A 22477-nucleotide genomic window follows, 5' to 3' on the forward strand; every position below is an offset into this window, starting at 1 on the left:
ATACCAGAAAATGTTGGCTGGAGGAGAAATCCTTTGTGTGGAATGGGAGTTGACACTCTCTCTGTGTCTCTCTCTCTCTCTCTGTCTGTGTGTCTCTCTCTCTCTCTCTGTCTGTGTGTGTCTCTCTCTCTCTGTCTGTGTGTGTCTCTCTCTCTCTGTCTGTGTGTGTCTCTCTCTCTCTGTCTGTGTGTGTCTCTCTCTCTGTGTGTCTCTCTGTGTCTGTCTCTCTGTGTCTGTCTCTCTGTGTGTCTCTCTGTGTGTCTCTCTGTGTGTCTCTCTGTGTGTCTCTCTGTGTGTCTCTCTGTGTGTCTCTCTGTGTGTCTCTCTGTGTGTCTCTCTGTGTGTCTCTCTGTGTGTCTCTCTCTGTGTCTCTCTATCGACCAGGTGTTTTTATCTCCTTTACATATCTAGCTTATGTTGTCAGAAAATCTAATGTAATTCCAAAAGCAACCTTTTCCATATTGTGGCAAAGATTTCAAATGATATTGCTTCCATCAAAATCTTTGGAAAATGACTGGTTATTTTATTCAAAAGGCATTTTATACTAGTCGCTGTCCTCTTCTGTTGTAAAGTCATTGTGACAAATTAACTCCTGAAATATCATAGAACTAGGATTCAGAATCCCTATGCTATTTTAATGTCGTGTATTTAGTAATCTAGTTTAATAGCAGTAATATCTGTCCAACGCTGATTAAACCTAAGAATGTATGTTACTGGTCATTGTTTGCTCTGTTGTAAACTTTAGTTGTTCAAAGTTTGTGAGAAGATTTGTAGCTCGGGTGCTCGTTGTTGTGGTTCTGTTTGCCGAGCTGGGAATTTGTGTTGCAGATGTTTCGTCCCCTGTCTAGGTGACATCCTCCGTGCTTCACAGGAGGCTCCCAAGCTCGGCGAACAGAACCACAACAAACTTTAGTTGATTACATGTCATATGGCCACTTGAGGGTGCTGTAGGATAATAAATCTTAAATTATTAATCTTGTTACAATTTTGTCAAGTTAAATAATAGGCTTTCAAACAGGCTTATTTTAGTATCTCTAAGTTACAATTAACATTTCAAAGTTTTGAGAATAATGTACTCAAGATTACACTCAAAGTTCAGAGAAAAGTAAGTGTATCATTATTATATTGGAAATTTTCACAGTTTGTAATGTAAAATATGGACAGGAGCTAGTGAGGCTTATACAAAATAATGTGCCGTGTTAATGGTTAATACCTTTGTTTGCATGATTGCTTTTTTAAAAAAATTGACTATACGGCATTTGAAAATTGTAAAACAATGATTCTGCTACATCAAAATAAAATTATTTCTTATTTCTCTCCACCAATATTATCATTATCTAGGGAAATGGAATGGCTTGGGTATAAAGGCATTTTTCAAGTCTACCTATTAAGTATCCCTTGTTTTGACTGATCAGATCTGTTTAACAAGATTTGGATGTCCTGCTAAGGAAAGCCCAAACAATACCCAATCAAAATCGGGATTCTGATTTTGGTCAGAATTAATTGTACGGTATTGGTTTGCATGTGGGTACTGACCATGAACAGAAATGTGGCTGTCCAACCTGTTTAAGGTCAAGATCATAAAATCCCACCTAAGATTAACATCACAGCTTTCCAGTCATGGATACCAATGTGAACAAGATATTATGGAAAGCTCCATTCTGTGCAGTTAGTTGTTTTTTGAGAGATTGAAAACATGAATTATGATTTAATATAAATCTTTTGTTTAGTCACAGTTTTGGTTTAAATAATTGTTGTTGCATTCTTTCCCATGCAGGACTAGGTTGCATTTAGATGGCCCTTACAATGAAAGTTTTTATGAAAGTCTATCAGATTCTCATTCTCAAGATGACGAAACAGTGGACTATGCAGCCCAAAAGGTAAAATTGGTTATTGCATTATTTTTTCATGAACATGTTGATGAAATGCAAATTGCATCAACAAAAGATGAATTTCTCTCATTGTTCAGATATTGATGTTGAACTATCCAAATCAGTTTAATTGTTTTAGTCAAAATATTTTTAAATGTCAGTGAAGATTGAAACAAAAAGGCAAAGTCAGCAGTGGCACCTTTTCCGTAAATGAGTGATTGCCATCAAATCAACTGTTAAATCTTAATAGAAGCTTAAGTGAGTAAGCACTCAGCAATTATCCTGATAAACATATATGCAAAGCTAAACTGTATCAACCTAACATTTGAGTCTTGTATCACACCAATTTAAACATCAGTAATAAAATCGGGAGAAACTTGGTGGGCCAGACTGTATCTAATGAAACAAATAACATTTCAAGTAATCTGACCTAAGTTTTTTTTTTATTTTTAGTTCATTTTTCTAGTATGTAAAGTATGTAATTTTAAATTAAAGCTTTCCCATAACCTTTGCGTTTTTTGTTTAACCCTTGGGCAGCATTTAGAGAGCTCCAGAGCAAGGAGGTTAATGATAAATAATCCATGCCTACAGTGAGGCTGTCCTGTGCTTAAAAAAAATAATTGTTAGGTTGTCCATATGTTATTCTACTGCTGTGCTATACAGTTCAATTGAACATTCATATTATTGTTATTTTGGAATGTGGGATGTAAATGTAATTTTCAAAATGAAGAATGTCTAAGACTGTTGTCTTAACACCTTTTACAAAGTAAATGAGTTGGTTTTGTCTACAAGATATTGCATCTGTGTTTTCTAACAAAGTTCTAAAACTGCAGAGAAGATTTACCAGGATGTTGCCTGGAATGGAGAATAGGTCATACGAGGATAGGTTGAGCGTGCTAGGCCTTTTCTCATTGGAACGGAGAAGGATGAGGGATGACTTGATAGAGGTGTATAAGATGATCAGGGGAATAGATAGAGTAGACAATCAGAAACTTTTTCCCCGGGTACAACAGAGTGTTACAAGGGGACGTAAATTTAAGGTGAAGGGTGGAAGGTATAGGGGAGATGTCAGGGGTAGGTTCTTTACCAAGAGAGTGGTGGGGGCATGGAATGCGCTGCCTTTGGGAGTGGCAGAGTCCGAATCATTGGCGAATTTTAAGTGGCAATGGGATAGGTATATGGATGGGTGCTTAAGCTAGGACAAATGTTCGGCACAACATCGTGGGCCGAAGGGCCTGTTCTGTGCTGTATTGTTCTACGTTCTATGTTCTTGTCTCTAGGTTGACCAAAGCAAGATCACAAATTAAGTAGATATGTCAAGAAACAGCCTAAGAATTGGGGTGGGGTGAAAAGAATCCTAGTAGGCTTATTAAAATTGTGGAAGGGTTTGATGAGTAGATCTGAAGAATGATTGATTGTGAGCAAAACCAGAGGCTAATGTAAATATCCATATATAATGGTCATCAAGGAATCAATAAAGAATTCAGAAGAAACTTCTTCACCCCTTGAATGGTGTGAATGGGGAATTCATTGCCAGAGGTTGTATTTTAAGCAAATATATGATGAAATGGGACAATGGGCTGAAAAAATTGCAGATGGAGTTCAATCTGAATAAATGCAACAAACAAGGCTTACACAGTTAATGGTAGGGCTTTGGGTTGGAGAACAGAGGGACCTAGGGGTTTAGGCACACAATCCTTTGAAGTTTGCATCCTATGTAGACAGGATGGTTAAAAAGGTATTTGGCTCGCTTGCCTTCACTGCTCCGTCCTTTTGAGTATAGGAGTTGGGAAGTCATGCTGAGTTGTACAGGATATTGATGAGACCTCTCCTAGAATACTGTGTCCAGTTCTGGTTACCCAGTATAGGAAGGATATTACTATGCTGGAGAGGGTTCAGAAGAGATTTATTAGGTGTTCCTGGGTATAAAGAAAGGCTGGGACTTTTTTCATTGGAGAGTAGGAAGTTGAGATGTGACCTCTTTATAGAAGTTTATAAAATAATGAGGGTTATAAATAGAGTTAATGGTAGTTGTCTTTACCTTCATCTGGGAGATTTCAAGACGGGAGGACACGTTTTTAGGGTGAGAGGAGAGATTTAAAGAAGACTTGGGAAGTTTTGTTTACACAAGGTGGTTTATGTGTGAATGAACTTCCTGAAGAAGTGATGGACGTGGCTACAATTACAATGTTTAAAGACATTTGGATAAGTACACGAATAGCAAGGGTTTGGAGGGATGTGGGCAGGAGCATGCAGGTCGAACGAGCTGAGTTTGGAATTATGTTCAACGTGGACTGGTTGGACTGAAGGATATGTTTCTGTGCTGCATGACTCTGACTCTATTTCCAGTACTTTTGAAGGAAAGTAGATAAATGTTTGAGCGACAGGGGAATTGTCAGGGAAAAGGAAGAGGGAATTAGGCTCAACTGAATTGCAGTTAATAATGGACTGGTTGCACCAAATGGCTTGATTCTGAGCTGAAGAATATCCTATATAATATTTACCTGTAATTGGTCTGTCTTTGAGAATATAGAGTACATTTGGTTCGTGGAAACTGCATGCAAGTAGATTACATAAAATGGAAGAGATGACCAGAACTGACATCAATTACTTCTGAATAATGCAACATGGTGTTTTCATGTTCTGCCTCTCTGAATTTGGCTCTGTACTAAATCATGAGCGGTTCTACAATTTCCCATATAGTTTTAAATTAATTTTTGTCTGAAGAACAACAAAATGATAAATTATTTATTTGGCTTTCGTGAGCCATATGATTTGGCATTCGTATTCACATATTTGTTTACTTGTTTGACCTGAGGTATGTTTTTGCAGTTGTTTTCTTTCAGCTGAAGTTGTAAAAGTTGGTGCCTTTAACATGTGGATTTAGTATCAGTTGTGACCAGGACTTGATTTTTTTTTTGTACGTACAGATTCATCAGTACAGGGTTGCCACAACAGCCAAGGACTGCTCCGTCATGATTGCGCTTTCCCCTTGTCCTTTGGAAGAATGGTAAGGGATCTGTCATTGGAAACATAGCAAAAACTGTGCTTTTAAACCAAAACTATAAATACTGGAATAAATTTAAGTCCATGACAATCTACAGAATTTTTTTTAAAAGTACCATTTAATCAAGCCCTATGCTCAGAACACTAACCTTTCCACCACTCTCAGCAGTTAATATATTGGTAGTAAACATTTACATTATCCTTTCACCTGCTTAAACGTCAGTATTTCTGTTTTTCCCAGTTTCAAAATTGTCACCAGCATTCTGATGTCAGAATACTGGTGAATTTAAATTTCAGTGCATTAGAATCATACTTGGAATGGGAGGATGAGATCTGTTCTAGTCAGAGCATGAAATAGATGTAGAATCCTTCTGTAACACATGATTGTATAAGACTTATGTCTTCTATTTTCGTAAAGACCTTACAGTATCCAGCTAGTTCCTGAATGTTCTTGGGGTTGAATTCCAATTGCTAATGTTTTCCTTTGAGCAGTCATTCTATTTCTTGCAGTGGAGCACTGTACTCTAATCTCATTTCCTATTCTTAGGTCTATCTACTTGAGTGTGTTTATATGCTTAATTTTTCTTGTAATTTAATGAAGCCTCTGCATCAATAGTTAATTGTGATAAGGCATTCCACTTTCTTATGACCCTGAATATTTTGTTGGTTTGAGTAGTCGTTCTGAACATCTGCTTCCTTGTTGCAGCTTCACCCAAGTATTACAGTTTTAACTATATGCTCAGGACTTTTAAGAAATCAGAAGTCCTTTACAAGATATTCTGCCTTTTTTGCAAAGGAAAATAAGTCCAAGACCTTTTTCTGAAACCATAATCTCATGTGTAATTTTAGTTATATTTCAACCCATAGGTGGGCGGCATGGTGGCTCAGTGGTTAGCACTGCTGCCTCACAGCACTAGGGTCCCAGGTTCGCTTCCAGCCTCTGCTGACTGCGTGGAGTTTGCACATTCTCCCCTTGTCTGCATGGGTTTCCTCCCACAGTCCAAAAATTTGCAGGTCAGGTGAATTGGCCATGCTAAATTGCCCATAGTGTTAGGTGCATTAGTCAGAGGGAAATGGGACTGGGTGGGTTTCTCTTCGGAGGGTCGATGTGGACTGGTTGGGCCAAAGGGCCTGTTTCCACACTGTAGGTAATCTAATCTAACATTTTTGTCGTTCTAATGTTCTTACCATAAGGGGCTGCTGTGAACTGGAAATAATACTCAAGTTGTGGTGTAATAGTAAATATCTTGTACACATGGAAGAATTGCATTTCAGTCACCCAGGATCTGGTTAATGACATTGTGAAATACTCAGGTGGCCAAAACTGAAAAGCTTGTAGTTAACTTTAATTGCCCTTAGAATGTGATGGTATGGTATATTATCAAAGTTAAAAATCAGACAACAACAGGTTATAGTCCAACAGGTTTGGATGTGGTCTACCTAGACTTCCAAAAGGCCTTTGATAAGGTGCCACATGGGAGGCTGCTGAGCAAGGCCCATGGTGTTCGAGGTGAGCTACTGGTATGGATTGAGGATTGGCTGTCTGACAGAAGGCAGAGAGTTGGGGTAAAAGGTTCTTTTTCGGAATGGCAGCCGGTGACAAGCGGTGTCCCGCAGGGTTCAGTGTTGGGGCCGCAGCTGTTCACATTATATATTAATGATTTGGATGAAGGGACTGGGGGCATTCTAGCGAAGTTTGCCGATGATACAAAGTTAGGTGGACAGGCAGGTAGTACTGAGGAAGTGGGGAGGCTGCAGAAGGATCTAGACAGTTTGGAGGAGTGGTCCAGGAAATGACTGATGGAATTCAATGTGAGAAAATGCGAGGTCTTGCACTTTGGAAAAAAGAATAGAAGCATGGATTACTTTCTAAACGGTGAGAAAATTCGTAAAGCCAAAGTACAGAGGGATCTGGGAGTGCTAGTTGAGGATTCTCTAAAGGTAAACATGCAGGTTGAGTCCGTGATTAAGAAAGCGAATGCAATGTTGTCAATTATCTCAAGAGGGTTGGAATATAAAAGCACTGATGTGCTACTGAGACTTTATAAAGCTCTGGTTAGGCCCCATTTGGAGTACTGTGTCCAGTTTTGGTCCCCACACCTCAGGAAGGACATACTGGCACTGGAGCATGTCCAGCGGAGATTCAAACGGATGATCCCTGGAATGGTAGGTCTAACATATGAGGAACGGCTGAGGATCCTGGGATTGTATTCATTGGAGTTTAGAAGATTAAGGGGAGATCTAACAGAAACTTACAAGATAATACGTGGCTTGGAGAGGGTGGACGCTAGGAAATTGTTTCCGTTAGGCGAGGAGACTAGGACCCGTGGACACAGCCTTAGAATTAGAGGGGTAAATTCAGAACAGAAATGCGGAGACCTTTCTTCAGCCAGAGAGTGGTGGGCCTGTGGAATTCATTGCCACAGAGTGCAGTGGAGGCTGCGACGCTAAATGTCTTCAAGGCAGAAATTGATAAATTCTTGATGTCACAAGGAATTAAGGGCTACGGGGAGAATGTGGGTAAGTGGAGTTGAAATGCCCATCAGCCATGATTGAATGGCGGAGTGGACTCGATAGGCTGAATGGCCTTACTTCCGCTCCTACGTCTTATGGTTTATTTAGAAGTACTAGCTTTTGGAGCACCACTCTGAAAGCTAGTGCTTCCAAATAAACGTGTTCGACCATAACCTGTTGTTGTGATTTTTAACTTTTTCCATCCCAGTCCAACACTGGCGTTTCCTTCAAGTCATATATTTTCAAAGTAAAGGCTGTGGTGTTCTCGGTTCTGTCATGCTTGTTATCTAGGTGTTAGAGGTAATCTAACTTGATCAAGATGGCTTTGGATGGATGTTTGATTGAAGGGAGTCAAATAAAGAAAATTTGAGTAGTAACAGTAAATATGGGGACCTTGGAGAGGGAAGGAAAATTAGAAAGGAGAATGGCTGGATTTTAATTTTTGGCAAAAGTAGTAAAGACAGCATATCTTCTATCTTTTTTTAAAAAGGACATTGACAATACGTAGGTCAATACTGAATGTAGATGAATAGTCAGTCACACTTTGATCCTATTCAGTATTATGTTTAACTCAATTTTTATTTGGGTTAATCAGAGGGAAACCATTGGAGAGCTCATTGACATCATTGAGCTGTTTTTGCAGCATGATTCTGATTTGGGTCTTTGCTGACTGGAGAACATCTTAGAAAATGATAATTGCAGTCCCTAAAGCTCTGTCAAAAGATTTAATGAACAACTTTCATTGTCAGACCCTAACTTAATGCATTGTATGGCCACATCTTAAGCACTTAGATAACTGTGTGTGCATTTGGTTATTACATTCAATGCTTCTAATTTAATTCTGGAAATAAATTGAATTGAACTATTCTTTTATACTGGTCAATAAAAAATGTGACCCAATCCAGGTATTGAAAACATATATTTTTTATGATACTTATCTCAATTTCTCCCAACAGCAAACTGGAGTCTCTATAAAACTTGTAGTTAGAACTTGGTTAAAACAGTGGGGACAGAATTAAATTTGTAAATAATGTACAGTGTGATTTCATGTTCCTGTACTTTAATTCTGATAATACAGGATATATCTTCACTACACATCTTTTTCTTTACAGGCCTGAACCAAGTACCATAATCCAGACATCACGGGCTTGCTTTGTATATTCTGTCTCTATTCTAGACTTGGATCCCAAACCATATGAGAACATTGCACACCAATACAAACTTGATGGGAAGATAATAAACTTTTACTTGCAGAACACGAGAGCCAAAAAGGATCTTACTACTCAAAAATTCTACAAGGAAAATGAAGAATGCACACTGTTTTTTCATTCAGTGTGAAGTTTTGTGGGGCCTTGCTATTCTCTAATCACAAATAAAGGACTGCACTGACTCAGAGGCCATAAATATGAGAAGTTTCAAAAATGTTTGTCTAGTAAATTTAAATATTGACATAGTCATAATTTAATACTTTTGCCGGTCACTCACTAAACTTGCTCAAGTGGATGACTTTATTTAAAAGCATGTCATTCACCAATTTTAAAAAAAAAAAGCACTAAATAGTTTTTGCTGAGAAATCCGTTAACCTTCATCTTGAAACTCCAGATTGTAAATACTAAAGCACAATAATTTAAAGGTATCTGTAGAGTCAGTTGAACAGTGTTTCAAAATACCTGTCATGGAGAGTAGGAGAAGTTCTTTAAAAGCAGCTAAATAAAGAAAACTTTTATTTAGACAGCATTGAAAAGTGCAAGGAAAACATGATGTTACTTAACAAGATTTTTAGCATTCTCATTGCAATTTTATTTGAGTTTAAATGGATGGGTTAAGGCCATGGTCATGCACTTGATTAAAAATTGCCTGCTTTCTGGATGTTTGCTCATCACCGGAATTGCTGCTGGGAGTGGCATTTGTTTTTTTCACTGATCTAGTTTGTGCCAGTTTTGCCAGTTGGTAAATATTGCCAGTTAGTGCACATTAACTGTTATAATTTCTTGTTGTACGTTTGATCTAACCACTTGAATGGTGCTGTTGAAATCTGGGTTTTGTAACCCTCAACTTCTCACAATAGCTTTTCATAAATTGGGCAAAGAATAACAAATAGAATTAGTATTTCTTTTGGGTACATAAATATGAAGCATTATTACCTCAAAGTTGTAATAATGTCTTGATGCTAAATTAATTTTCAGGATTATAAATTTCAAAAAAAATGCAACGTCATTTTTAACTGACTTCTGAACTTCAGGATTAGAATTAAATTAGGAGAAGTTCCCTAGGACATTACTTTTAAAACTACTTTGTGCTGTGCTGGTATTTACCTTCAGCAATGAATGTCAGCATAGCATACCCTGGAGTAATTCATTTTAGAGCCGTAAACACTCTGACAGTAACTTGTTAAGAACTACCTATGGACAGGTGAGGTCTGTGATTCTAGCAATCCTGCAGATGCAGTTTTGACACACTGAACCACCAGTGTACTCTCTTGTGTATTTTCAGTCAGATTTTCAATCCACTGTGTCTTGGCCATTTTACAAATTACATTTTTAGTGAGAGCTAGATTGTGAATTCCCTTCCAGTTACCATTTTCTGAAATATCAGAATTAAAATTTATTCTTGAGGTTTTTTCACTCCCAACCTTAGTAAATAACTGATTTAGTGGCACACACTCAAAAACGTCAGTGTGCACTGAACCAGAACAAAAACCACCTAGTGAGTGGATGTTTCTAAATGTGATGAAGGTAAATGATAAGAGTTATGGTTCTGAATATAAAGAAAAAAATGGTGTGTTTTATGTTTCAAGTCTGCATCACTTATCTTCCTTTTTGGCATCAGAACATTAGAATTGGAGACACTCCAAATAGTGTTGGTGTGCCAAAGACCCTGGATGGGGATGGGAAATCATTGAGTACAAATGCATTTTTTGAGATTGGCATATTGGGAAACATGTATATGGAGTAAAGGCTCCTTGTCAACTGAGCAGAATGAAAGTAGCACAAAGATTTTAGGACTGTAATATTGGGGTTGCTATTTTGCCACTTAGACTTTAATTTTATTAAATGTAATTTTAAATGGAGAGAGAATAGAATGAGCAAGTTGCAAGTAAACTATATTTTTTCAAAACTCAGCAAAAGGTTTTGCAAAACATCTTAAACAAATGAGTGCTATTTAATTTTCTTTAAATGTCCTTTTGAAATTTTACTTGGGTTATGCAAAACTGCATTCTTTGTGCAGTTAAACCAATGGACAGATCCAAAATTTCTGCATTCACCTCAATTTTGCAAAATTGGTAAATGTGAACTTTTTAGGTGAAAAATTACATGAAAAACCTGTCCTTTTTAGATTGTATTGGTTAGATCTTGTGACTTCAGTTGTTATTATTGAATTAAAACATCCTTATTGTTCCCCTACTTAGATATCTACCATTTTGTGAACTAATCTACCCGTGAATGAGATTGCATGCAAAAAACCTATGGCGTGCTTTCCCATGTCTATGACTGACAGTCTGTTTGTTAACCCTTGGCTTTCAACAAACCAAGGCAAACAAGGGCTGCCAATAAAATAAAACTATTCATAGCCCTTTAACTGCAGTGTGTACAGCCCTTTACCTCTGAAGAGAGCTGCCTAAGTACTTTTTTTTATTAAGGTGGTTTAGTAGGAGTGTGGCTACATAAATGTTGTATTCTAGATCCAAAAATACTAGTGATAGAGGTTCCAATTTTCTTTTCATCAAATGGCTGACTAGAAATCTCTCTCATTCTTACCACCTTCCATCACTGTAATTTGGAAAGATTTGCTGGTTGCTGTCTGTTTAGCTGCATTATGATTTCAAGTCCCACTGCTTTCTCAAACTTAAAGCGTATACTTCACTACCTGGTAGTAGGACTGGAAATCTCTAATAAAATGGCTGAGTAGAGCAGAAACCATGATTTGGGTTAATTTTGTTGATAAATTCTGTAGATAACCTAAAGGGAAAATACTGAAATAATCGCCTCCATATTTTAGCTAAGAAGCACATGCAGATTATCACTCTTGCTGGAAATCTATACTAAATAACTGTAAATAATCATGCTTCTGTTCTTCACTGCCATGGGCAGTGAGCTCTTGAACAAGCAACTCTATGAATGGGAATGCTGAATCAGTTAAGTATAATTTCTGTTTCATTGCATTCTCATCTAATAATAGTTTTTAGAGATTGAATTATATTCTTGACCTGAATTATTGTGATGATGCCATTTAAGAATGCATTAGGGATTGATAATGTTTTGTTTGTAAATCCTGTCATAATCAGTTATGCTTTCTGCTCATGTTAAATTTGTTGCATTTTGCTTTTTTACCTTGCAAAAAAAAAAGTTCTTTAGTAAATCATATCATCTGATCAGAAGAGTGTTCCTCCCCGTAGACATCCCTAACTTCCAATTGTTTACCACTTCCCACTTTGAAAACCACCATTCCTACACAAATGGCCTTTATATCAGCTCGTAGAATGAAACTCGAGTGACTCTTTGAATGTTGACAATGAGGCATTGTCCAGTGGAAACAGATCAAACAAAAACTGAAATTGCTGGTTTATTTCTCTTCTAGCAGCTGAAGACAGCATGTCCAACTGTAGCAGTGCTTTGTTCCTAAGTGCCATAATTTACCTCAGGAGTTCACATTGAATTTGGTCTGTATAGCCTGATTCCATTTCTGCACTTGATTACCAAAAATAACTACTGTTTCTAACCATGATCTAAAAGGTACAGGTTGAATACTTTTGTGGTATATCTGGTGTCACTTTATTTCCAGAAATGACACACTCATTGCAAAATCAGCAATCTTTCTGGAATTAGCACACTTTCAAATTTAAGTTCAAACTAAGCTAAAGATGTGCTGTTGGTAAATGGAAACACGTTCTAGAGTGCCGTTTTTATGACTGGCATACAAAAAGCAAAACGTTAAATATGATCCATTTTTTCTTCATGGCTAAAATATGGCGCTATTAGCTGAGAACAATTGCAAAAAGCAAGATTTCAGGAAAATTTGTTTAAATTTAATCTTGCATAGTTTGTCCAAGATAAAGTAGTTGGATTTGAGAATTTGTCACCATTTAAATTCTTCCTATTTAAGTATAAATAGATAATCCTAATGTGGTTTGTCTCAGAGGTCATTCCTCAAGAATGTGTTTCTGTGGAAGAATTTTCGATCAATCCCTTCAGACTAAGTCAAACAAAGCATTTGTTTAATGTTGACTGCATCATCTGGTGCTGATGCATTGTGAATGATGTGTGATACAGTGAATGGGTTTTTGAATATGATCAACTAACTTGTTGACTGTTAGCAAGATTGAACATTGGGTATTTGGAAATATTATTAAAGATACAAAAACAACTAGAGCTTAGTAAAGAATTTGATTTGCAATCACCTTAAACAACAATATTGTGCCCTATGGTGCACAAATGGCCTTAAAGAGATATAAACTTCAGACAATTCCATCTAGTTGGAGTAATATTATCTAAATACTGAGATTTCATTTGTTCTTTGGTTTATCAATAAAACTTCCTTCTATTCATGATTTACAGATATACCAATGTATGAGAATTTTGAATCTTTGGTTCTCTGTTACAATACATTTTTACAAAATAAAATAAAACTAGCACTGTTTCTGACCATTGGCTACTCTCACCCTATCATATTTAATGGATTTTTATAGTTGAAATAGACTGTGAATTAACTAAAAATGGTTTACATTGAAGAAAAACACACTTAAAAGGTAATTTCAACAAACTGCTGTGGTATAGATGACTTGTCTTGTGTATAATTGCAATAGAACTTGCCTTGTATCTGTAAATACTCTGGCCATTTGTATTTAAATGCTATATTTATTTTTCATGTGACAGTGCCATAGGAGAAATGGAAATGTATTTGTGGCATGTCCTGTTGTATAAAATATTTCAAAATGGTACATGTAAATTAATAAAATTGATCATGACTGTAGTAACGAAAGCAGATTTTATTGACAGAATAAAAAAAACTTTTGTTTCTGGATTGTAAATCACTATTTTCTTGTGAAAAACATAGATTAAGCTTCCTTTCACATAAGTTTAATTAAGTGATCTATAGCAGCCTCAATTCCAAACAAGCGTATAAGATTTCTAAAACTGTTGGGTGCGTTGTCCACAATTTTCTCTGTGTCGAAGTCCAGTGCTGTAGGGAAAACATTAGAATTTGTTACTCAAACGGTCACAGAATTTGAGAGAAGTAAAGAAAAATCTAACTGATATTCCAGTTAGTGCAAGGAGATCCATCACTGGAGGGTTGATGTCTGTTTAGTTAAAAGGATGACTATGATACTGATTTGAAGGCATTAATATGAACCTTTTTTTTAAAAAAAAGATTGTATTAGTAACACATGTGCTGATGTGGAAGTTGAATATATGCCATTAAAAATCAGTTGCTGAATCCCACCAACTCAAACTGACACTGTGCCAAGTTTGAAGGGGGAGGGGAAAAACATATACCAGACATCACAAAGGACATATCCTGTCTGGTCAACTGGGACCCACCCTTCATTTGAAAGTAGATTTTAAACATCTGTGTACGATGGCAAGGGAATGGAAAAATGGTGCAGTATTGTTCCTATCTCTTTAACATCTTCCTTGTATGGTTTTTATTTGGTGTTCAATATCAAAAATCCCAGGAAGTCATCTGTAATACATTTTGTCAGTACTGGCAATTAATAGTAACACACAACACATCTTCCTTAATAAATTACAAATAGTTTTATATTGTATACTAGCTGCAGGACTGTTTCTTCTAGTATGATTCTGACAATTAAACCTGAGGTTTTGGATAGATGGGCTTTAGACACAGTTGAATTCACACAAAAATGCAATCCAAAGGCATAGCCCTAAGGTAGCTCTTGGCTGGTCTTTGAACATTAATTACCAGATGACAATAAATGAACTTGTTTTTTTACGTTTTTCTCTTTCTCCGATCTCCACCCCTCCTGATTAGATATTTTAGTGAATTGAAAAGCTGCTACTCTACCCCGAAGATGAGAGGGAAGAAACTGGTGGGGAAATTTAAAAATATTAAATATTCTAAATTGCATGTCAACTCGTAGCCAATAATTCCTCACTACTCTTAACACAGCTTTCACTATGAGTGTTGCACTATTGCATTTGGAGCATTGATTAATATTCTGCTTTGGTGGCATGCAGTATTTTAACTTGCATTTGTATAACCGCTTCAATGCAGAGCTATATAACCAGTGATTAGTTCATGCTTGGATAGAGTCACAGATGTACAGCACTGAAACAGACCCTTCAGTCCAACCCGTCCATGCTGACCAGATATCCCAACCCCATCCCACCTGCCAGTATGTGGCCCATATCCCTCCAAACCCTTCCTATTCATACACCCATCCAAATGCCTTTTAAATGTTGCAATTGTACTAGCCTCCGCCACTTCCTCTGGCAGCTCATTCCATACACGTACCACCCTCTGCATGAAAAAGTTGCCCCTCAGGTTACTTTTATATCTTTCCCCTCTCACCCTAAACCTATGCCCTCTCGTTCTGGACTCCCCAACCCCAGGGAAAAGACTTTGTCTATTTACCCTATCGATGCCCCTCATAAATGTTGTAAACCTCTGTAAGGTCACCCCTCAGCTTCTGACATTCCAGGGAAAACAGCCCCAGCCTGTTCAACCTCTCTCTATAGCTCAAATCCTCCAACCCTGGCAACATCCTTGTAAATCTTTACTGAACCTTTTTAAGTTTCACAATATCTTTCTGATAGGAAGGAGACCAGAATTCACTATCGTTTCTACCTGGGACTCCACTTTCAAGGAGCTATGAACGTACACTCCAAGGTCCCTTTGTTCAGCAACACTCCTTAGGACGTTACCATTAAGTGTATAAGTCCTGCTAAGATTTGCTTTCCCAAAATGCAGCATCTCACATTTACCGAAATTAAACTCTATCTACCACTTCTCAGCCCATTGGCCAATCTGATCAATATCCTGTTGTAATCTGAGAGAACCTCCTTCGCTGTCCACTACATTTCCAATTTTGGTGTCATCTGCAAACTTACTGACTTTACCTCTTAGGCTCACATCCAAATCATTTATATACATGATGAAAAGTAGTGGACCCAACACAGATCCTTGTGGCACTCCACTGGTCACTGGCCTCCAGTCTGAAAAATAACCCTCCACCACCACCACCCTCTGTCTTCTACCTTTGAGCCAGTTCTGTATCCAAATGGCTAGTTCTCCCTGTATTCCAGGAGATCTAACCTTGCTAACCAGTCTTCCATGGTGAACCTTGTTGAATGCCTTACTGGCATCCATATGGATCACGTCCATCGTTCTGCCCTCATCAATCCTCTTTGTTACTTCTTCAAAAAACTCAATCAAGTTTGTAAGACATGATTTCCCACACACAAAGCCAAATTGACTATCCCTAATCAGTCCTTGCCTTTCCAAATACATTTTCATCCTGTCCTTCAGGATTCCCTCCAACAACTTACCCACCACTGACATCAGGCTCACCGGTCTATAGTTCCCTGGCTTGTTCTTACCACCTTTTTAAAACAGTTGGACCACATTAGCCAACCTCCAGTCTTCCGGCACCTCACCTGTGACTAACGATGATACAAATATCTCAGCAAGGGGCCCAGCAATCACTTCCCCAGCTTTCCACAAAGTTCTAGGGTACACCTGATCAGGTCCTGGAGATTTATCCACCTTTTTGCATGTCAAGACATCCAGCACTTCCTCCTCTGTAATATGGACATTTTTCAAGATGTCACCATCTATTTCCCTACAGTCTATATCTTCCATGTCCTTTTCCATGTCAGTAAATGCTGATGCAAAATACTTTAGTATCTCCCCTATCTCCTGCGGTTCCACACAAAGACCACCTTGCTGATCTTTGAGGGGCCCTATTCTCTCCCTCGTTACCCTTTGGTCCTTAATGTATTTGTAAAAACCCTTTGGATTCTCCTTAACTCTATTTGCCAAAGCTATCTCATGTCCCCTTTTTGCCCTTCTGATTTCTCTCTTAAGTATACTCCTACTGCCTTTAATCTCTTCTAAGGATTCACTCGATCTATCCTGTCCATACCTGACATATGCTTCCTTCCTTTTCTTAACCAAAATCTCAATTTCTTTAGTCATTCAGCATTCCCTATACCTTTCCTTTCATCCTTACAAGAATATACCTTCTCTGGACTCTTGTTATTTCAATTCTGAAGGCTTCCCATTTTCCAGCCATCCCTTTACCTGCGAAAATCTACCCCAATCAGCTTTTGAAAGTAGTTGCCTAAAAACCGTCAAAATTAGCCTTCCTCCAATTTAGAATTTCAACTTTTAGATCTGGTGTGCTTACCCTCCACAGGTATTTTTGGTAAGAGATCCAGCACTGGAATAACAACTCCTTCTTCACTTACAAAGATTTTCCAGAAAATCTTTAGCTCGATCCTGTAAGAGACGTGTCTGACAATTAAAACCTGTTTTTATTGGTTTTACAGAACAAAATCAATTATGAATGGTAGATTCTGGCTTGTTGGAAATGTGCATAGTGTCAGCATTTATAAAAGATACAACATTTTGGATAGGAAGCTTTCTTGACGTCCTTGTTTTTATGGGACTTTTCCAAATGAAGAAGGGACATTAGGAATAGTTTGTGTTTTAAAAGCTAAAATTGTATTTATTAGGATGTTTATTTCAGTCTATGATAGAATTAAACATGGGCACAACTAATATATAATTTGTAGAAAAGAGAGTTAGGGAGCTACTCAAACTACTGCAAATAATCATCATAAAAGAATCAATAAATAATGAACTTGGAGAAAAGCAAGTAGCCACAACTGAAGTTTCAGATCACTGTTAGAATGGGTTTTTGTACTTCCATTTGGGTAAAATATAAGGACCAATGTCAAAAGATGATACATAACATAACTTGTAAGAGGGCAACAGCCATAAGGTAAACCCAATGGGTGAACTGCAATGGACAGTGCCTTGGGATGATCAGAAAAAAATAAGATTACTTTGAAATTTTGTGTTGATTTTATAGGAGTAAAGAACATTTTAAGATAGTCATTCTCAATCTAAACCAGAAGAACCACCTTAAATAATGATTGATTGATTATGATTGATTACATTACTTAGTGTGGAAACAGGCCCTTTGGCCCAACAAGTCCACACCGACCCGCTGAAGCGCAACCCACCCATACCCCTACATTTACCCCATACCTAACACTACGGGCAATTTAGCATAGCCAATTCACCTAACCTGCACATCTTTGGACTGTGGGAGGAAACCGGAGCACCCGGAGGAAACCCACGCAGACACGGGGAGAACATGCAAACTCCACACAGTCAGTCGCCTGAGGCGGGAATTGAACCCGGGTCTCTGGCACTGTGAGGCAGCAGTGCTAACCACTGAGTTATTAGGATAAGGCTACTAAACTGAACATAAATGTTAAAATCATTGACAGAGCGCAAAAGGTATTACAAACAACAAACATTTGATATAGTCTCACCCAGGAACTTTGGAGCATTCCAGTACCATATATTCAGAGTTTGGTCCCTCTGGAAGTCTGACTACCTTTGGGTACTGCTCCTGGAAAAAGAGAGTTGCACAATGAAACTGTATTCAACCCTCCTCCTTTGTGTTATATAATTAAGTTATCCTTGCATCAATAAAAAGGCTAAACTGGATTACTGGTAGTAGTGTGACTAGATTGACTAACTATCCTGTAATTTAATTGTCGAAGTGGGAGAATGGCCTGATGCTAATATCAAGGCCAACTTGATTTTTACTCACACAACACCAGATTTTAGTCCAACAGGTTTGACTGGAAACACTGGTTTTCAGAACGCTGCTCCTTCATCAAGTGGTTGTGGAGGAAACAATTGTAAGACACACAATTTATAGTAAAAGTTTACAGTGTGATGTAACTGAAATTATACATTGAAAAATACTTTGATTGTTTGTTAAGTCTTTCATCTGTTAGAATGACCATGTTAGTTTCACTTCTTTCATATGTAAATCATAAAACGTTTTTTTAAAGTTACATTCTCAGGTTAACTTTAACAATTGGTGTCAGCCCAGATAATGTGTTGAAGGTGTTAGCCCCTTGCGTGCTGCTGTCTGTGCCATAATGTTTAGACTGATTCTAATCTAAAAAAATGAATTAACAGAATCTTACATGGATTCATGCAGTTTTTGAGCAGAGTACAATGTACAAATTCACTCCACAAACATGTATAAAAGGGACCTAAGGGGCAACTTTTTCATGCAGAGGGTGGTGCATGTACAGAATGAGCTGCCAGAGGAAGTGGTGGAAGCTAGTACAATTGCAACATTTAAAAGGCATTTGGATGAGTATATCAATAGGAAGGGTTTAGAAGGATATGGGCCAAGTGCTGGCAAATGGGACTAGATTAAGTTGGGATTTCTCAGCATGGACAAGTTAGATCAAAGGGTGCTGTACATCTCTATGACTCTATTTCACACTTCCCCATGTCAGCAAACCATCTTGAGATTATCTCCTAACTGAGCTGCTACCTTGGCTTTCTATGCCTATTAAAATCTTGCCTTTGGAGCTTTCTCTTTGCAAACCTGGTGGATTGGCTGCTGACTCCTTCACCTTGATCAGACCAATGGCATCCCATTGCATTAAAACGAGATGTTCAAAATTGAGATAAGAAATAATGTGAGTAGACAACTGTAGGGAACATCAAAATGTATTCAGTTCTGAAGAGATGCTGTTCAACCTGAGTTTCTCCAGCATTCTCTGTATTTGTGTCAGATTTCCTGCATCCATCCACAGTACTTTGATTTTATCAAACCTTATTCATAGATTAACAGCTTTTAATCAATGTTTGAAATTCCCCAAGTCCTTTGCCCTTCCTCCCCTCTCTTCACAAGTAAAAGCTACTTGTCCAATGTTTCAATTAGGCCCCATAATTTCTCATTTCCTGGCTCTGCTTCATTCCTCCCCATACATATTAATGAAAGATGTGGGATATTTTTTACTTAAAAAAACTATACAAACGCAAGTTGTTGTTTCAGATACATACATAAACTTTACAAGTAGCTGCCCAGAGTTCTTTCCGATGGTACATACTACTGTGATTATTGCTCGAGCAGTTGGCATGAGATCATGAGAAACTGGAGAATTTGCTAAAACTGGAACACAAGTTTGTAGTTCCTTTTATGAGCTAATCGCCAGTGTCATCAATGATGGATACCTTGTTGTCTCTTACTTGCACAAAGGAATTTGCTCCTGTAACTTAGCTAGTAGAATCTATAAGCTGTTTATTGGTACAAATTTTGTGAAGTTCTTTGGCTATTCAGGGCAAAGTGACTTTATGGCCAATGAATCATGGGATGAGAGAGACAAAAAGGTAGTTACACAAGTGTCAGAATATTTTGTGAAGCCATGATGCAAGTTATGACCGAAGCTTAAGTAAGCTGACATATAAATGAATTAGGCGAAAGTGAGGACTGCAGATGCTGGATATCAGAGTCGAGAGTGTGGTTCTGGAAAAAGCATAGCAGGTCAGACAGCAACCGAGGAGCAGGAGAGTCGACATTTTGGGCAAAAGCCCTTCATCAGCCCTTTTGCCTGAAACGTTGACTCTCCATATAAATGAATTATTTGTGGTTGGAAAAATATGAGATATTTGAGTAAAGACAAAGCTGTACTTAGTCAAATTATCCAAAAGTGTTAAACCTATAACAACAACTGATGCATCAAGGATGTATAAAATACCACACCACAATGCAATAATACATAACTATGCAAGGGCTGGACTTACTTAGTTTGTTGAAAATTAAGAGCATTAATAAGACCATAAGACATAGCAGCAGAAGTTAGGCCATTTAGCCCATCGGGTCTGCTCCATCATTCAATCATGGCTGAGAAGTTTCTCAACCCCATTGTCCTGCCTTCTCCCTGTAACCCTTGATCCACTTGACAATCAAGAACCTATCTATCTCCATCTTAAATATACTCAATGACCTGGCCTCCACAGCCTTCTGTGCAATGAATTCCATAAATTCACCACTCTCTGGCTGAAGAAGCTTCTCCTTATCTGCATTCTAAAAGGTCTTCCCTTTACTCTAAGGCTATACCCTTGGATCCTAATCTTTCCTACTAATGGAAACATTTTCCTAACATCTGCACTGTCCAGGTCATTTAGTGTTCTGTAAAGGCCATTCAGTATTCTATAGATTTAAATTCTGTAACTTGAGAATACAGACTAATGCAAATGAAAACTGCAACTAAAATAAGGAAGAAACAAATCAATAGATGTCAGTACCATAAGTCATGCCTTGTAGTAAGGCCTACTTGTATTGTAGCGATCCTGTGGAAAGAAAAATTGTGTATATACAAATCTTGATGTATAATGGCCAGCTATTGTAACTGAATACAAAACCAGCATTCTTACAAAAAAGGAAAATCCATTTGAACTGAAGGAAAGTTTTGGATTTTTGAAAGTCCTAGGCAAAATTAGTTTAAATATCTCTGATATTCCTATCCAGTTTATGATTACACTCGTCTGAGGGGGTGATATTGGTCAGTGGGAAGAGTCTGTTTATATCAGTGGTTAGCACTGGTGCCTCACAGCGCCAGGGACCCAGGTTCAATTTCAGCCTCAAGCGACTGTGTGGAGTTTGCACATTCTCCCCGTGTCTGCATGGGCTTACTCTGGGCACTCCGGCTTCCTCCCACAATCCAAAGATGTGCAGGTTAGGTGAATTAGTCAAGGTTAAACACAGTAGAACCTTGATTATCGGAAGACACAAGCAAGAAGTATTTTGTTTGGCTAATTGATCGTTTGGATAACCGGAAATAAGCGGTAATTTATGAGTGCCAGTTATCCAAACACTTTTTTTTAGATTTAGATTACTTACAGTGTGGAAACAGGCCCTTTGGCCCAACAAGTCCACACCGACCCACTGAAGCGCAACCCACCTTGACCCATTCCCCTACATTTACTCCTGCCCCTAACACTATGGGCAATTTAGCACGGCCAATTCACCTAACCTGCACATTTTTGGACTATGGGAGGAAACCGGAGCACCTGGAGGAAACCCACACAGACACGGGGAGAATGTGCAAACTCCACACAGTCAGTCACTTGAGGCGGGAAATGAACCCGGGTCTCTGGCGCTGTGAGGCAGCAGTGCTAACCACTGTGCCACCGTGCTGCCCACTGTGCCACCATGCTGTCCACACTTCTCGGTTATCCGGCAATGCACGCCATAATGTTGTTTAACCAACAACTGATCTATCATAAACAAGCAGTAATTTGAGTGCCAGTTATTGAGCATTTCTTGGTTATCTGGCAATGTGTGCCATAATAACGTTTAACTGATAACTGAATGCTGAGTTGTCTAATACTGGGCCTTTTACGGGATCTTGAGATCTTGTTCAGATAATCCAAAATTCTGATAATCTATGTTTGGATAATCGAGGTTCTACTGTATAGGGTTGGGGAATGGGTCTGGGTGGGTTACTCTTAGGAGGGTTGGTGTGGACTTGTTGCAAAGGGCCGGTTTCCACACTGTAGGGATTCTAATCTAAAATCAGGATTACCATCTTCCACTACATCAGACATGCCTAAATCTTTTACCTTCAAGGGCCACTTTGGTCTGTATTATGCAGCCTTATATAAAATTTAAACTAATTTTCCCCTTATTTTCCCAATATGTAGCTTGTCTTCTTTCCCTGAAAATGTTTCCTAAGAAAATATAATTTTAAAATCTTAGCATCTTTCTAAAAATTTTGAAAATGTTGAATCCTATTTGTTCTCCCAAAATATAGCATTTTGCTTGGGCTGTGGAAACTAGAACCATATGTTTCAATGTCAATTTGCCTAATTTATAAGCAGGAAGTACCAATCACACAGCATCTGGGTTTGCAAAATATTATATCAAACAGGCAACATGTTAAGTTTAATTTGGAGTTTATCACATTTTAAATAATATTGCATGACATATTTAAGAAGTGAGCATCTATATGATAAAGATATCTATATGTTAGTTCTAATAAAATTAAACCAGATGGCTTTGGGAGACTGTGGTAAATATA

General features: G+C 38.0%; 2 protein-coding genes across 6 annotated transcripts in view; one reads left to right on the plus strand and one right to left on the minus strand.

Moving 5' to 3' along the window:
- Positions 1–13412, plus strand: part of ippk (inositol 1,3,4,5,6-pentakisphosphate 2-kinase) — a 93531-nt gene extending 80119 nt beyond the window's left edge. The window contains exons 11-13 of the mRNA XM_043707887.2: positions 1778–1880; positions 4802–4881; positions 8504–13412. Coding sequence (XP_043563822.2) covers positions 1778–1880; positions 4802–4881; positions 8504–8729 — 409 coding nt within the window. The 3' untranslated portion in view covers positions 8730–13412. The remainder of the gene's footprint in view (positions 1–1777; positions 1881–4801; positions 4882–8503) is intronic.
- The window catches only part of cenpp (centromere protein P), a 348725-nt gene continuing 339660 nt past the window's right edge, over positions 13413–22477 (minus strand). For all 5 annotated transcript variants that reach the window (XM_087994221.1, XM_087994222.1, XM_087994225.1 and 2 more), the window contains exons 7-9: positions 17915–17994; positions 16759–16850; positions 13413–13571 (exon numbers count right to left, since the gene is read on the minus strand). In XM_087994221.1, coding sequence (XP_087850347.1) covers positions 13459–13571; positions 16759–16850; positions 17915–17994 — 285 coding nt within the window. In that variant the 3' untranslated portion in view covers positions 13413–13458. The remainder of the gene's footprint in view (positions 13572–16758; positions 16851–17914; positions 17995–22477) is intronic.

Source organism: Chiloscyllium plagiosum, unplaced genomic scaffold, assembly GCF_037043375.1.
Source record: "Chiloscyllium plagiosum isolate Xiang-an unplaced genomic scaffold, Cpla_swu_hap1 HiC_scaffold_14, whole genome shotgun sequence".
NCBI classification, from domain to species: domain Eukaryota; kingdom Metazoa; phylum Chordata; class Chondrichthyes; order Orectolobiformes; family Hemiscylliidae; genus Chiloscyllium; species Chiloscyllium plagiosum.